General features: G+C 42.2%; 1 protein-coding gene across 1 annotated transcript in view; it reads left to right on the top strand.

Annotated features, from left to right (window-relative positions):
• The first annotated feature begins 2077 nt into the window (after positions 1–2077).
• LOC147334624 (uncharacterized) overlaps positions 2078–16848 on the top strand; it is an 83626-nt gene continuing 68855 nt past the window's right edge. Inside the window, exons 1-7 of the mRNA XM_086285971.1 lie at positions 2078–2147; positions 7980–8015; positions 8435–8537; positions 10907–11248; positions 11580–11873; positions 11970–12101; positions 12226–12350. Of these exons, the coding sequence (XP_086142097.1) occupies positions 8444–8537; positions 10907–11248; positions 11580–11873; positions 11970–12101; positions 12226–12350 (987 nt within the window). The 5' untranslated portion in view covers positions 2078–2147; positions 7980–8015; positions 8435–8443. The remainder of the gene's footprint in view (positions 2148–7979; positions 8016–8434; positions 8538–10906; positions 11249–11579; positions 11874–11969; positions 12102–12225; positions 12351–16848) is intronic.

Raw genomic sequence — 16848 nt, forward strand, 5'->3', positions numbered from 1 at the left:
GATCTATAGTTTTTATATCATATTTTATAAAGATCTTATGTTTTTGTATTATTTATGCCTTTTTTGACCTATTTAGCAGAAGTCAGCCTGTTTAAGGCTTTGATATCTATTCTGTATAATTTAAAGCAGTTATGATATGGCTGTTAAGGTGCAAGCCTTCAGACAGAGGCTGGGCTCGTGGAGCAGACACAACACAGACTCAACGTAATCCGTGACAGTGATTTAATAGTGAAAGTGAGATCTCAGTACAATGCTTGTTCGAGTGAGGCAAGGACTAAATACAACAAGTGGGGAAATACAACACTAGAATACTAATAATAATAATAATAATACTAATACTATATACAAGGACAAAATGAAAGGATTATGTAAATAAAGCGAAACAGAAATTACACATTGTGGGTATTTACACTTTGATGTAATGTGACTATGATTCAGGGACGAGGTTCAAAGGAGGGTATACAGTGAAAAGCTCCGTGGCTTTGATCTCTGAATGAAGGCAAAACACAATGAACAAGAACAAGTTGTCACTACCCGTACCAGAAACCCGACCGGTACCCCGCATGCGCGAAAGGTGTCTACTTCCGGTCGAAGCGTTTTACGATAGTTACGGGTCAGAGTATCTGTGAAGATGTTAAGAATAATAAGTATCTCTTAAAATGTTTCCAATAATGAAGCATTTCGATATAATGTAGACAAAAACGAAAAATAAAAAGATAAATAGTTACGGATCAGGACTCCCCGATCCTTACTGCGCATGTGCAAAGTCGGACCGTACTGTCGCTACCCGATCCTTACCGCGCATGTGCAGGGGTTGTCTTCTTCTTCTGTTCGTTTAATGGCAGTTTACTCCCCAGTGTACGAGGATACTGCCACCTGCTGACCGAGCGAATGAACCCTATTGTAAACTGAATTAGCGTCATTACAAACGTGTGTTAAATTTGATTTAGTGATAGTTGAGTGTGTTTATGCTTGTCTGTGTGGAGAAGAATGATTGGAATAGTGATGATGATGTCCACTATCACTGTCAATTGTCAGTAAACACTTCATCTGGCTGATGAATCTTCACGTGAGATATTACAAAGTCTGTGTTATTAACTCTGTAATTAGGCACCATTCTTATTATTTTACGGTGCTGTTGTTCAATCGGGGAACGCTCTCTGTTGAGGAGAAAAGCATGAATTTGTTTGTATACGGATTATCCATAGTTTAAATGTCACGGTAGTCGAAAAGGAGGCAGAGCTGCTGAGAAATGCTAGGAGCTAACTGGGCGCTAACCGTATCATTCAAATATATTGAATGTCGTAATGTTGGCAAAGAGAGGAAGTGACGTAACATTTGCGCTTGCGGGGTACCGATCGGGTTTCCGGTACGGATCGGGTAGTGACACACACTAAGGCAGGGAATTTGGGGAGGGAATCCAGGGGGAAGGTACACTGACACAGACTGAGAAAGGCGGTCTGTGAGGTCAGAGGCCCAAAGTAACCTGATATTCACAATCCTCATGTGTTATTCCCTACATGCTGTCAGTACCAACAATGACATAGTTTTAAATAATCGGCTTTATATAGCATTATCAATATCATTACTCTGACTTTCAGGTTGACCTGTTGAACTTAGGGAGAGGTCAGAGGTCAAACTTTTAAGGCTTTTTGTCAATTTTCCACTAACGAGTTATAAAGTTGACCTTGAAGACCTCGGTAGATGTAAGCTAGATTTTAATGGATTGTTATAACATGATCCTGCTCTACAGCCTACAGAGTTTTATCAGAATACATTCAAAACTTTTAGAGTTGTTGTGTTTACAGACAGAATGAAATGTAAATGCTACCAAAAACATGAGCTCTTTGTTGAAGGTAATAAGAAACTCCTGAAACCATTTTGAACTCCTCTTTGGTTTACATGTGATCTGATGCAATTTGCAATCAAGGTCAACCGTCCGTGTGTTCATCATGCTCAGTGTTTAGCTGATAAATACCAAGTGTGAGGAATGTAAGGCAATGAACGTTAGAAACTGATCTGACCGGAGTGTCTGGTTTGCAGTGACTCGTTAATCATTGCCTCAGTTTTTGTTTCCTGCTCGGCTCCAGCAAGTCGTTTCACTTTGACAGTTTGGATCAGTGTCGGAGTCTGGGTCTTTTTCTGTGGTAAGTCTTTGCCTTCATTTGTTTATTTGATTTCTTTTTTGTTTGTTTTGTTTTTCTTTAGTTTTTAGTCAGAGAACAAACAAAAAAGAACCTACTTCTACATCTTCCTGAATAAACTCTGAATAAAGTCAGACTGTTGTTTCTTTGTCAAACTGTGAGCACATACGAGATGACAAATATCTGTCAGTTGTTAAAAGCTCCCAAAAAGCTCCAAATGTAGCAGCAAAGTGTGAGAAAAGCTGTATTTATGTTTATAAAGAACTGTTCTTGGAGTTGTGCAGAGACCTGCACTCAAAGCAGGACTTTGTCTCATCAAGGTGACTTAAAAGAAACTCTGAGTTTTCAGTTTTAGTCATGTGCTTAAGTTACACTGATACTGAGCAAGTTAATTTTAAACTAAAAGATCATAGTCTAAGCTGATCTGTGTTCCTGGTGAGTGTTTGCTGGGTCACCTCCAGCCTTGGCTGAGTCTTTATGCTTTTCTTTAACGTATTTGCCAAATAGAGATAAAACACAGAGCTGACTGCAGCAGCAGGTTTCTCAGATTTTCTTACTGTCATGACAACCACGTACCCACAGACTGCTGCTGAGTGGGTGGAGTCAACTCACATGAATTGTTTCGGTTTCTTCTTTGAAAATGACTGTTTGATACAAACTCTGGAGCTCAGCTGTCTGAAACAACTGAAGATGAAGCACATTTTCTGGATTTACTGAGATTAAACTGAGTTTGCACCTGTCTGTGTTGAACTGTGACAATCATCAGTTAACACGACTTTTCAGCTGTTTGAGGGCAGAGTCAGCTTCCTCCTCAGAAAAAATCCTGAAAGTCTGGAGGTGTTTGGTTGATTTTAAGATTTAGAGTCATCAGGTTTGTTCTGCGCTCTGTCAATCAAAGCTAGAGAGCTCACTTTTCTACTTTCAAAGGAAAATATAGTGGCAGCTCAAGGAAAGGGAGCACTAGCTCAAAGACTTGTGGTTCATGCTGGTAAAAACAAACAAAACCAGTTATACTGAAGGTGGCATATCATCCATGATCAGTTGTGGGAGTGTGAAAGTCAGGCATTAGCACAGTGTCAGGAATCTTACTGTTGTGAGTGAACCACAGGGGTGTGACTGTTATTGACTCCACTGTTAAAACCCACATGCCCTCCTAAGGACCTTTTAATAAAAAAACATTGTGATCATGTTGGCTGTGTTATAGCTTGTGACATGGATTTTGCTGGAAATCTTCTTTTTAGTGCATTTTTTTTTAAATCCAGTGTCTTTTACTCTTACATGTCATCCACACTCTGCTGATGTATTTTGGCAGTTTTTCAACACCTCTGTGTACCAAATTCTACACGTGCAAAATCTGCCAAAATCTGCTTTTTTCATAAATCACTTAATCAAATTGAACACTTTTTAAAATGATCAAACATTAAATTATTTTCAGGATTTTAAGCCTTTAAACGCCAGTTTAAACATTTGAATGATCAATTATTTATTGAAAAAACTCACAAAAAAACTAATTTTCCATCTAATAAATAGGATGAGGATGGGACATTGGGGGTGATTAGATTCTTGGACATGTCAAAGAAAAGAAACAAAATTGATTTGTTCGCATCATTATTTTTTGTGTTGTGCCTCTCCACACAAAAATTTACTTTCATTGAAACCACATTTTTTAAAATCTCTCTTGTAATATAAAACCATTCATTCTGTAACGTCACCATTTCACTTTGAAGAAAAGTAATGATTTTTGCCATTTTTAATCTTTTCCATTAGATTCAACCATTTTGCCATTGTAGGCTAATGCAAAATTCTTGTCTTTTTGCCACTTATATTATGGAGCCATGTGACCACCAGGTCACGCAAGAGTGATTTGTATGGATGTGTGTGTGGAACAAATTAAATCAACATCTGATTCACCAATGAGCACATTTATAATGCAAACTGCACAAAAACTGAAAATGGCACCAACAAAAGATAAAAAAAACTGAACACATGAAATATGTATCCATTTGAAATTGAAATATCCAAGCTTTGAATATGTGATGTATGTGTGTGTTTGGGAGAGGATACGTCTCTGTGTGTGTGTCTGTGACTTTTATGCTCATATGATATTTCACGATTAGTAAACATTTTATTTTCTTTATGCTGAATTAGATTTTGTGAGAGATTAACTTGAATTGATACTGCATGGTTAAACCTTTTGAAAAATATATATATTCAAAAAAAGGCTAAATAACAAATCATTGTCACATTCTGTGATGATGATGATGAAGCCTATGTTTGTCACTTGCAGTTGCCTGCAGCGAAATTGGACCCCTTCCAACCATACATACATTACAGAAACATAACATTGGGAAGACAGGTTAGAACAGGTAGCGTTAAAGACAAACAATGAAATGTACAACACAATAGTCCCCTCTGTTCTGTGTAAGTGTGTCTGCATGTTTGAGTTTCCCTCTGTGTCTTTCGGTTCTTAGAGTCCTCTGTCTTATGGTTTATGTCTCTGTGTTTCTTAGTTGCTGTCTCCACCGTGTCAAGTTCACGTCTCTGTGTGATACTTCCTGTTTTACTTTGAAGGTCTGTGTCTTATGTGAATGTGTCCCGCTTTCCTTGTCTCGTCAGTCCTGATTTCTCCCAGCTGTGCCGCCGCTTGTATCCGCGATCTCGTTCTTTCGGTCACTACCCACAGCTCGTGGCCATAGGTGAGGGTAGGGACGTAGATCGACCGGTAAATTGAGAGCTTCGCTTTTACACTCAGCTCCCTCTTCACCACGACGGACCGGTGCAGCGTCCGCATTACTGCAGCTGCAGCCCCAATCCGTCTGTCGATCTCCGGCTCCCTTCTCCCATCACTCGCGAACAAGACCCCGAGATACTTGAACTCCTCCACTTGGGGCAGGAACTCATCTCCGACCCGGAGTGGGCACTCCACCCTTTTCCGGCTGAGAACCATGGCCTCAGATTTGGAGGTGCTGATCCTCATTCCCGCTGCTTCACACTCGGCTGCGAACCGTTCCAGTGTGAGCTGGAGGCCCTCACCCGATGAAGCCAACAGAACCACATCATCCGCAAAAATCAGAGATGAGATTCTGAGGCCACCAAAGCGAAAGCCCTCCGCCACTTGGCTGCGCCTAGAAATCCTGTCCATAAAAATTATGAACAGAACCGGAGACAAAGGGCAGCCCTGGCGGAGCCCATCACCCACCAGGAACGAGTCCGACTTATTGCCGGCAATGCGAACCAAGCTCTTGCAACGGTTGTATCGGGATCGAATGGCCCGTAGCAATGGGCCAGACACCCCATACTCCCGCAACACCTCCCACAGGACACCCCGAGGGACACGGTCGAATGCCTTCTCCAAGTCCACAAAACACATGTAGACTGGTTGGGCAAACTCCCATGCACCCTCTAGTATCCTTGAGAGGATAAAGAGCTGGTCCAGTGTTCCGCGACCAGGACGAAAACCGCATTGTTCCTCCTGTATCCGAGGGTCGACTAGCGGACGAACTCTCCTTTCCAGCACCCTGGCATAGACTTTCCCCGGGAGGCTGAGGAGTGTGATCCCCCTGTAGTTGGAACACACCCTCCGGTCCCCCTTCTTAAAGATGGGGACCACCACCCCGGTCTGCCAGTCCACAGGTACTGCCCCTGATCTCCACGCAACATTGCAGAGGCGTGTCAACCAGGACAGCCCTACAACGTCCAGAGCCTTCAGGAACTCGGGGCGGACCTCATCAACACCAGGGGCTCTGCCACCAAGGAGTTGTTTAACTGCCTCAGTGACCTCGCCCCCGGAAATTGGCGGGTCATTCCCCTCATCCCCAGACTCTGCTTCCTCCTCGGAAGACGTGTCAGTGGGATTAAGGAGGTCCTCGAAGTATTCCTTCCACCGCCTGACAATTTTCTCAGTCGACGTCAGCAGCGCTCCGCCAGCACTATACACAGTGCAGGTAGAGCACCGCTTTCCCCTCCTGAGACGCCTGACGGTTTGCCAGAATCTCTTCGAGGCAGTCCGAAAGTCTTTTTCCATGGCCTCTCCGAACTCCTCCCACACCCGAGTTTTTGCTTCAGCCACTGCCCGAGCCGCATTCCGCTTGGCCTGTCGATACCTGTCGGCTGCCTCCGGAGTCCCACAGGCTAACCAAGCCCGATAGGACTCCTTCTTCAGCCTGGTGGCTCCCTTCACCTCTGGTGTCCACCATTTGGTTCGGGGATTACCACCACGGCAGGCACCAACCACCTTGCGGCCGCAGCTCAATGCAGCAGCTTCGGCAATGGAGACGCTGAACATGGTCCATTCGGACTCAATGTCCCCAGTCTCCCTCGGAATGCTGTTGAAGCTCTGCCGGAGGTGTGCGTTGAAGATCTCGCGGACTGGGGCCTCTGCTAGACGTTCCCAGCACACCCTCACTACGCGTTTAGGTGCACCAGGTCTGTCCAGCGTCCTCCCCCGCCACCTGATCCAACTCACCACCAGGTGGTGATCAGTTGACAGCTCAGCCCCTCTCTTTACCCGAGTGTCCAGAACATATGGTCGCAGGTCTGGTGATACGATTACAAAATCGATCATCGACCTACGGCCTAGAGCATCCTGGTGCCACGTGCACTTATGGACACTCTTATGTTCGAACAGGGTGTTCGTTATGGCCAAACTGTGATTAGCACAGAAGTCCAATAACAAAGCACCGCTCGGGTTCAGATCAGGGAGGCCGTTCCTCCCAATCACGCCCCTCCAGGTCTCGCTGTCGTTACCCACGTGAGCATTGAAGTCTCCCAGCAGGACAACAGAGTCTCCAGGTGGAGCACCTTCCAGCACCCCCCCCCAGGGACTCTAAGAAGGCTGGGTACTCTGAACTGCCACTCGGCGCATAAGCGCAGATGACAGTCAGGACCCGTTCCACGACCCTAAGGCGCAGGGAACAAACCCTCTCGTCCACCGGGAAAAACCCCAACGTACCGGCAGCAAGCCGAGGGGATATTAGAATACCCACCCCAGCCCGCCGCCTCTCACCAGGGGCAACTCCAGACTGAGACAGAGTCCAGCCCCTCTCCAGGAGACTGGTTCCAGAGCCCAAGCCATGCGTAGAGGTGAGCCCGACTATATCTAGCCGGTACCTCTCAACCTCACGCACTAACTCAGGCTCCTTCCCCACCAGAGAGGTGACATTCCATGTCCCTATTGCCAGTCTTGGCAGCCGGGGGTCAGTCCGCCAGGGCCTCCGCTCCTGGCCGCCACCCGGCACACAATGCACCCAACCCCTATGGCGCCTCCTGCGGGTGGTGGGCCTGCGGGAGGATGGGCCCATGTCTCCTCTTCGGGCTGTGCCCGGCCGGGCCCCATGGACTAAGGCCCGGCCACCAGACGCTCGCCCTCGGGCACCCTCCCCGGGCCTGGCTCCAGGGCGGGGCCCCGGTAACCCTATCCCGGGCAGGGTAAACTGTTCCCTCGATATCCTTTTCATAAGGGTCTTCTGAATCGCTCTTTGTCTGGTCCCTCACCCAGGACCAATTTGCCATGGGAGACCCTACCAGGGGGCAAAAGCCCCCAGACAACATAGCCCCTGGGATCCCTGGGACACACAAACCCCTCCACCACGATAAGGTAGTGATTCAAGGAGGAGCTGCTCCCTGCAGCAAAAATACACCAAATAACTACAAACTCTTTATGAGCTTTATAAGATAACAAAGAAACAGTCTTCACTAACAGTGTTTTTTTTTTTATTGCCGCCGCAGTGTTTATGAAACTTATGTGTTACTTAGTAACAGCCTCAAAGTTCACCTACACAAAGACAGTGAAAGTGAAACTATCACTGATCGTTTGTACTTGTTTTTCTTTCACAGTAATTCAGTGAGTTGCAGAGAGAGCACAGTCAACAGGTGCGTTGTCTTCTAAATTTAATGTTGTTATTAATGGGACATGTAGCTTCTGTCTAAAAAACTGTTAAAACCGTTGGAGTCAAACTTGGTTTGAAGAATATAGTCCAAGTGTGAGTTGTTCTGAAGCTTTCATGTAGGTCAGAAAAGTGCATCTATAAACCAGATGTATCTGTAACTTTACAATAGGTGACAGTACTGTAATTGCATAAGGCAGTATAGATAGGATGATCTACACTCTGTGAAGTGCTGCTACAAAAAAAAGCATGATTTATGTAGATATGCAAGTTAGATGACAGACAAGAATTCCTCCCAGGAGTTCATTTAGTCCTAATTGTACAACTTATGTTACTGAAACACAAAACAGAATTGTCCAGTCAGCAGTGGTTTCTATTGTGTTAATGTTTTCTGTCCGTTTTCAGAGCTGCAGGATGGCTCATCAGCAGAATGGACTGTTTCCTCAATCACTGCTCAAAGCTTTCAGTGTTCTGATCTTCATCATTCTCTTAAAGGATGTCTGTAATGGTAATTAATACATAAATAAATATTGTTGTTGTTTTTTGTCATACTTGAAGCACACATAATTATAATTAACATATAATTATTTATATTTGTGCTTGAAACATGCCTTCATTAAGATCCATGTTTAATAAGTCACACTGGCAGGATACAGAACAGCTTTTCAGTTTCTGTCAGCAGAGTTATTTGAATAGGATAGGTATACAGTATTATACATCAACATACTAGGGGTGCAACGATATTCGTATCGATATTGAACCGTTCGATACAGTGCTTTCGGTTCGGTACGCATATGTATCGAACAATACAACATTTGTAATTTATTTTATCAACTTTCCTTCTGACGATGCTGTCTGTGTGGAGCGCTCAGTGAATCTGCGTTCGACTACTCCGCCTAGGCTGCACTGTCGAGCGCAGATCAACTGAGCGCTCCACACAGACAGCATCGTCAGAAGGAAGAGCGCAGGGCAAGCTAGCGAGACAGAAGTTAAGCTCTCCTTACAACATGGACCTCCCCCACCCTCATTCAGATCTGGCGTTTGGAATTATTTTGGTTTTCATGTGACGTATGACCCTGAAGGTAAGCGAGTCATGGACTAAAGTAAAACAGTATGTTGGATGTGCCATGCAATGCTCAATTACATGGGTGGGAACTAGTGTGTTAGCGCAGTTAGCTCGTTAACGTGTTGGCCGTCTAGCCCCATGCACGGGGCGATCGGCGGTAGCTCGTTAACGGAGATTTGCCGTGTTGTGGCGTTAAGGTCATTTCAACGAGATTAACCTGAAAGCACTAGTGGGAACACAACGAATATGACTGCACATTTACGCCGACATCATCCTAGCGCAAAGATAAGTGGAAGCAGACAAAAACAAGCAAGCATGCTACTAACTTTAGCCGAGTCATTTAGACAGCTGTTAGCACATGATTCTCCTTATATGTTTAATATGCTGCTGAGAATGTAGCCCAGAAGAAGCGGATAGTATAGCTTTTATTTTGGAAAGAGCCATTTCTCTGTAATAAACTCTCTTTTCCAAAGATGAGTGATTCCTCAATCAGATACAGGGCTCGCAATATCGCTAGCCCGACGTCCCGGGGCTAGCGATTTTTTTCAGTCAGGCTACCAAAATCTATCTCTTCCCTGCCCGTCGGGCTATTGTAGGAAGGAAAAATATATGTCAATGCTTTTGCATTCTTTCAGAAATGTAGCTGGGTAATTATGTCATTGGCATCGGTGAGCCACTGTCAATATGTGACATATTGAAATCGCGTTTGAATTTGCTTTCACTTTGCAATCGTGCGAACTGTGTATAGAGAGCGACAGCACTGATCTGTGAGTGATGATAATTTGTGCACCAATTCCTCTGACATCATCTTATTAATCGTTAGCTTACTATGCAAACATGACAAGTGAAATCTCCCGCAGCAAGCTTAAACATGTGAGAGGTTGATCGCGCAGAGCATCGCTGAGCTTATGTGAGTGCGCGTGTAAAAGCAGCAGGATATATATTTTAGTTCTGCTGAGCCAAATAAGACAGGTCAGGGTGAAGAAGTGACAGCCAAAGAAAAGCTTACCACAAAACGGAAAAGTTATGACAAATCAGACTATAAGGCACAAAGAAAGTGCAGCTTTATGGTTTCATGGACAAAAGAATTTCTGTGGCTGCAATATGACGAGCTATATAACCAGGGGTGCACATAAGTGGTCCGCAGGTGCGCATTCGCTGTCAAAATAAAAAACACGCACAAGGGTTAGGGTTAAATTTAAAAACTGTACTTTTGAGTTAAAATATATATTTATAATCTTAATAAATGACAAATTAAAAAGGCATGAACATTTTTTTTGTATCGAAAAAATATCGAACCGTGACACCAAAGTATCGAACCGAACCGAACCGTGAATTTTGTGTATCGTTGCACCCCTACAACATACACTGTACTCTGACACCAACATAATCTTAATAGTTTTAGACTCAGAGAATATGCTTGTTAGAGACATGGCTGACTGCACAGCTACATCTTGCAGGGAATTGCTGAAACAATTTTAGCCCATTACAAATTCATAGTGATTGTGATATTTAGAATCAATTCATGCTCTTCGCTCATCTGCCATGATCCACTGGCAGAGGCCATGTGATGCTGTTGGCCTCTGCTAGCACCAATTTAGTGTAGACATAAATACATGACAGTTTGAGGTGAATTGTCTCTTAAAGGGAAATAACAACTTGGGGTGAACATAAAAGTTTACAGTTTACATACATCGAGTCTCCACATCACACCCTTAGGTTCAGTCATTTAAAAAAATATTGTGAGATAATGCTAAAAACAATCCCTTCTGGCCATTTCTTATTTAAGAATTATGATTACTTGTTTTCAGGTCAGCCTCAGTTGATAGGTCCATCTCAGGTCCTGGTGGCAAGAGCTGGTGATGATGTAATTTTGCCATGTCATCTGGAACCTGCATACGATCTTTCTACAAAGACACTGGAGTGGACAAGATCTTCACTTGACCCTAGATTTGTCTACGTTTCACGCGCCAGTCAGGAACTCGAAAAATTAAAAAATCCTTCTTTCAAAGGAAGGACGTCATTGTTTGTTGATGAACTCAAGTACGGAAATATTTCACTGAAAATCTCCAAAGTGAAATTTAACGATACAGGGACATACAAATGCTTTATTCCAGATTTGGAAAAAGAAGCTTTAGTCAAGCTAGTTGTTGGTAAGTAGCTTCATGTTGATGGTCTTGATTGTATAGTCTTGTCCCTGGGATCATTTCAAAGCTCTTTGTCCTTGCCCATGGTGATGGAGAGGTTGAATTGGAAGAAATTGATTCTGTAACATCTTTTTTCTGGGCTTTTGGTTGATGGTCTTTTTTCCTTGTTTAAAATTAAGGCATGACATAAAAATTTGAGACAGTTCATTTCTTTGTAAGTAACCAAACTTAGAAATTCATAACTCTATTAGCTTTACAGGTACACAAGTATATTTTTTAATCTTATAATATCATTAATGCCCCTTGACTTTTAAATTCCATTTTTTCTTTTGCTCAGCATCCGATGCTGCCACCTCACCTGTCATCAGTTTATCAGGGATTGACAAAAACAGAGCAGGAGTGGTGTTACAGTGTGAGTCTGCAGGCTGGTATCCAGAGCCTGAGCTGCTGTGGTTGGACGGTGAGCGAAACCTCCTCTCTGCTGGACCTACAGAGACCCTCAGAGGTCCTCATGACCTCTATACTGTCAGCAGCAGAGTGACTGTGGAGAAGAGACACAGCAACAACATCACCTGCAGAGTCCAACAGAAGCAAATCAGCAAGAGCAGAGAGACACACAGACATGTTCCAGGTTCAAATTATATTATTACATTTATAGAAACACTTTTTGAACATCTGAAGTCCAGATTTCTAGAAATGTGTTTTGTTTTGTTTTTTACCATTTCAGAGGATTTCTTTGAGATCCCGTCCAGTTCTTCAGCTGTCATCATCGTTTTGGCTGTTAGTTTGGCTCTTTGCATCATGCTGTTAATTTTATCAGCTGTTGTTCTTTTACGTAGAAAGAGGAAACACATGATGAGTAAGTCACTGATTAATTATAGTTTACGTAGGAATCAAAGTTTTCATTGAGACTCTGATGAGAGGTTTAATATTTTAATCCAAGTTTGGGCATTTCCTTCTTATTTAATTTTAATTTCAAAAAGACACCAACAGAAGGACAGGAGATCACCCTGGTGGGGGAGATGCTGAGTATCTTCTGATGACAACAGAGACAAAGGAACAAAATACGAGTAGCTCATCTACCAAAACTAAGAAGCAGACTTCATACGTGAGTAGATGAACATGAATAAGTTAAATATCAAGATATTCATTATTTTCAGAAATTAGATGAAACACTAATCAGTAATTCACTATTAAATTACCTGAAATAAAGCTCAACAGAAAAAAGAAGAAAAAAACCTGCACACAGTTACCACACAGAAACTATTTTGGGCATTTACTAAGGTTGAGTAGAAAGAATTCTCTTTTGATTTAAAGGAATGAAACAGGAAATAATGTGTTTCACATTATCATTATTAGATTATGACTCCAGTAATGTCACCACAGTCTCTGTTATTTTTTTTTAATATAATCAAACCTTTCCTGGATGGGAACTGGACCTTGTGTGATGACAACACATCACCAACAAACACACACAAAAAAAGAAACATATTGATTTAAAAATACCACCCCAAAAAAGATTTAAAAAAATACAAAAAATACAAAAAAAAAGTTTTTTTTTTACCTCATCATTGTATTTTATGTCATATATGCAGATTTATTGATTGTGGCTTTAACCAGTGTTGCTCATGCTGTAATTCACATTACACTTAAAGTAATATACATTATACTCTTACATATAATGTAAGGGAGTACAATCCCACAAACTGACACAAATCTTCCTCCTAATGACGACACCAGAGTTGACAAAAGTAGAGATATTCTGTACTTAATTTAATGTACAGATACTAGTGTTAAAAATACTCAGTAAAAGTTAAACTACTGATTCAATTTACTTTCAATAAAAGTGAAAAACTACAGACTTTGAAATTTACACAAAGTAAGAAAGTAAAAGTAGCTCTTTGAAAGACGTTTCTAACAGCAATTTTTTTCCCAAAGCTAACTAATAATAAAATAATATCAGTAAATAGGAATACAAACATTAGTTCAGTGTAAATTTTAGTTCTAATAAGTGTATTTAGTTTGAATCACTTATGTAGAGATTGAGCAGACAAAAAAAAAGAAAATTGAAAAGTTTTTGTTGCCTCCATTGTAGAGGGTCAGACTTATGGCAGCTGGGCCTTTAAGAAGACATGAAAGCTGCCCATATAAAGGCTAATTTACACACTGAGCCCTCAAACACTGACATATAGTGATGGGATTTCCGGTTCTTTTTAGAGAACCGGCTCTTTCAGCTCGGCTCACTAAAAAGAGTCGACTCTTTCGGCTCCGAACCGGCTCTTTAGGTTGTTTTGTTGCTTTAATTAATTTATTATTAACAATAATATAAAATTATGCACAAAATGAATTACTAATGTAAAAATTAGTTTTATTTATATATATTTTTATATATAAATATATACGGTGGCCCCTAGAGACAAAACACGTACAAACTCCAAAACACATTTCTAGCGTTAACTGAACTTCAAAACAGAGCTACTACTTAAATTACACGATTGAAAGCATGAAAGCATATGTGTATTGTTTGTGTATTTATACACAAGCAGTCACATATATTCAAATAATTAAAAAAAACAAGTTCATTTACCTGTTACTACCACACACCAAATCCGGTCATTGGTACTTGCTGGCTTGTGTAGCCACTAGGTAACAAAAGCTCAACACTGGGCCCAGCATCCTGGAGAACTTCTGTTGTGTTTTGTACGTGCTTCGGAGTTTGTATGTGCTTTGTCTCTAGGGGCCACTGTAAATATACTTTTATTTATTCACTCCACATAAAATGTAATAAATAAATCATATAATACAAAAACCAACTAGTCACAGTTCAACTTTTAACTATTCAAATTTTCAGCCTTTTCCTTTTTAAACTAATTTAAAGTGAAAAAACACAAAACGCTGCAAAACACAACATAATTAAATATAAATTAAAATATGAAAACAAAAAGAAGATGCATATTCTCTGTCATATGGACCTGCATGAATAAACTTTCTGAATCCTTTATCATCCGCAACTGAAAATAGTTGTGGATGATTACTGTACCTTTCTAATGTGATGTTGTTGTCCCTGGCTCCCTTTCTCTGTCTCTCCCTCTGGCTCTGTTCCTGTGCTACTGCGAGTGTAACTACCGCCTGTTACGAGTTCATATATTGGGGATGGAAACAAGAGAAAAACCACAATAACAACACTGGTCCGGTCGGGTTGAGTCAAACGATGATTTTAATGAACACACGCATGGGAGATGGACACTGATGCAGACAGCCTCAAAATCTCAAAATGGTGGAGCATTGCTCAAACTTTTATAGCCTCTGGTGCCTCCACCTTATCATAAAAGCCTAAACATTCACATACTTTTCTCTCACACGGCGCCTAAGCTACGACCTTGGCTCCCCGTTTATCTGCTCCTGCTGAGATGGGGCAGAAAACTCCAGCATATTCTGTTCTCTTCTAATCAGACAAATAAGGCGATGACTTTCTGCGAACAGTATTTCTTATAACTCAGCAGTATAATGCATCATGAAACAATATCATTCATCCACAATGAATCAGCAGTCTAATATAATGCAAATCAGTTTAACTAATGCAATAGTTATCAGCTTCTTCTAATTCAGGAGAATAATGCAAACTAAAACTACCTAATAGTTCACAATCTTTAATTAGGGGTATAACATGACATAAAATAATATTCCACTTTTTACACGCCCCTCCCCCCTCTGCCCAGCGCAAAGCACAAGGATCGTGTGCAGAGTGAAGCGGAAAAAAGTGCGAGAGAGAGGGTGAGAGAAAGGGGAAAAAAAAACCAAAAACCCACGGCTCGCGATAAGGACCCGGTTTGCGTCGTTCACGTCAAAGATCCGATACTGACCTAGGCTACGTTGACACTGCAGGCGAAAGCGCATCAAATCCAATTTTTTTGACCCTATGCGACCCACATCTGATCATGCCATGACAGTGTGAACGGCGCAAATCCGATATTTTCAAATCCGATCTGAGTCACTTTTGTATGTGGTATTGAATCCGATGTTTTAGAAAGCGACTGCTGTTTGAACGGTCAGGTCGCATTTAATCCGTCTTTTACGTCACCGACACAAGACAGACGCCAATTATCAGCACCCGCGAAGACATTGCGAACGCTTCCTGGCCATCCAGTGTAGATGTCAGTGAAATTGTTGGGAAGACAACGTTGGAGAAACGTGAACATTTTATTTGTACTTTATAATCTGCAGATTCTGACAGCAATCTGCAACTATCCTTTGAAGCACCGCTCCTCTCTAAAACAGCAATGAGGATAATTATTAGGTTATTTACATTATTATGTAAATAACAAAATAACTTAAAGCAAAAATTGGGAAACGTAAAGTCCGAAGTCTTTATATTAAGGTCCATCAGTCAAACAATACTGTTTGCTCTGGGTCTAAACAGAGCGCGTTGTGTGTGACATCTTCTTTTGCGCATGCGGGCCGCTTTGAGGGTTCACACTAGAGCGCGTTTGCTGTTTGTGTTGCATTTTATTTGTAGTGTGAACGAGCAGACAAAAAAATCGGATTTGATCAAAAAATCGTAATTGAGCATCAAGACCTGCAGTGTGAACGTAGCCATCGATGTAACTGTGAAGCTGGATTTAAGAAATAAGTGCTCAGCTTTAAAAACATGTTTAGCGCCATCTTCTGTCAGTATGGAGCATGACGTCATGTGGTCGGTTGCGGCTGATAGGCTTACATTAGTTTATCAGAATCAGAAGCAGAATCGTGTTTATTGGCCAAGTATATGTGCAGACACATACAGGGAATTTGGTTCCGGTAGATGGTGGCTCTCAAGCACAGCAATGTAAATCACACACACACACACACACACACACACACACACACACACACACACACACACACACACGCACGCACACGTGTCTATATATACACACATTACACATACATACACAAAGCTGTGTAAACCAACTATAAATAACGAATCTAAACTTATATACATAAAATACAGAAATGAATGAGGTGAAATGAATACTAAAAAATGTACATAAGGTGCAGTTGCAGTCTGGCAGTGGGAGCAGTGTGACAGGTCCACTGTTAAGAAGGGAGATGGCGAGGGGAAAGAAACTGTTCCTGTGTCGGGTGGTCCTGGTCTGCAGGCTTCTGTACCATCTGCCAGAGGGCAGCAGATCAAAAAGTCTGTGTGGAGGGTGTGAGGGGTCTGTGATGATTTTCCCTGCCCGTTTCCTGGTTCTTGAGAGGTACAGATCCTGGATGGAGGGCAGGGGGGTGCCGATGATCCTTTCTGCTGCCCGTACAGTCCGCTGCAGTCTGCTCCTGTCCTGTTTAGTGGCTGCTCCATACCAGACTGTGATGGAGGAGCACAGGACAGACTCAATGACCGCAGTGTAGAACTGGATCAGCAGCTCCTGTGGAAGACTGTACTTCCCCAGTTGTCTCAGGAAGTACATCCTCTGCTGGGTCTTTTTGAGGATGGAGTTGATGTTGGTCTCCCACTTCAGGTCCTGGGAGATGGTGGTACCCAGGAACTTGAAGATCTTCACAGTCAACACAGGGCTGTCTGATATGATGAGGGAGAGCAGAGTTGAGGGATGTCTCCTGAAGTC

This window comes from Aulonocara sp. 'chitande type north' Nkhata Bay, linkage group LG3 (genome assembly GCF_057382095.1).
Source record: "Aulonocara sp. 'chitande type north' Nkhata Bay isolate Kocher_YH1m ecotype deep benthic linkage group LG3, A_spYH_male_GT1.1, whole genome shotgun sequence".
Lineage (NCBI taxonomy): Eukaryota > Metazoa > Chordata > Actinopteri > Cichliformes > Cichlidae > Aulonocara > Aulonocara sp. 'chitande type north' Nkhata Bay.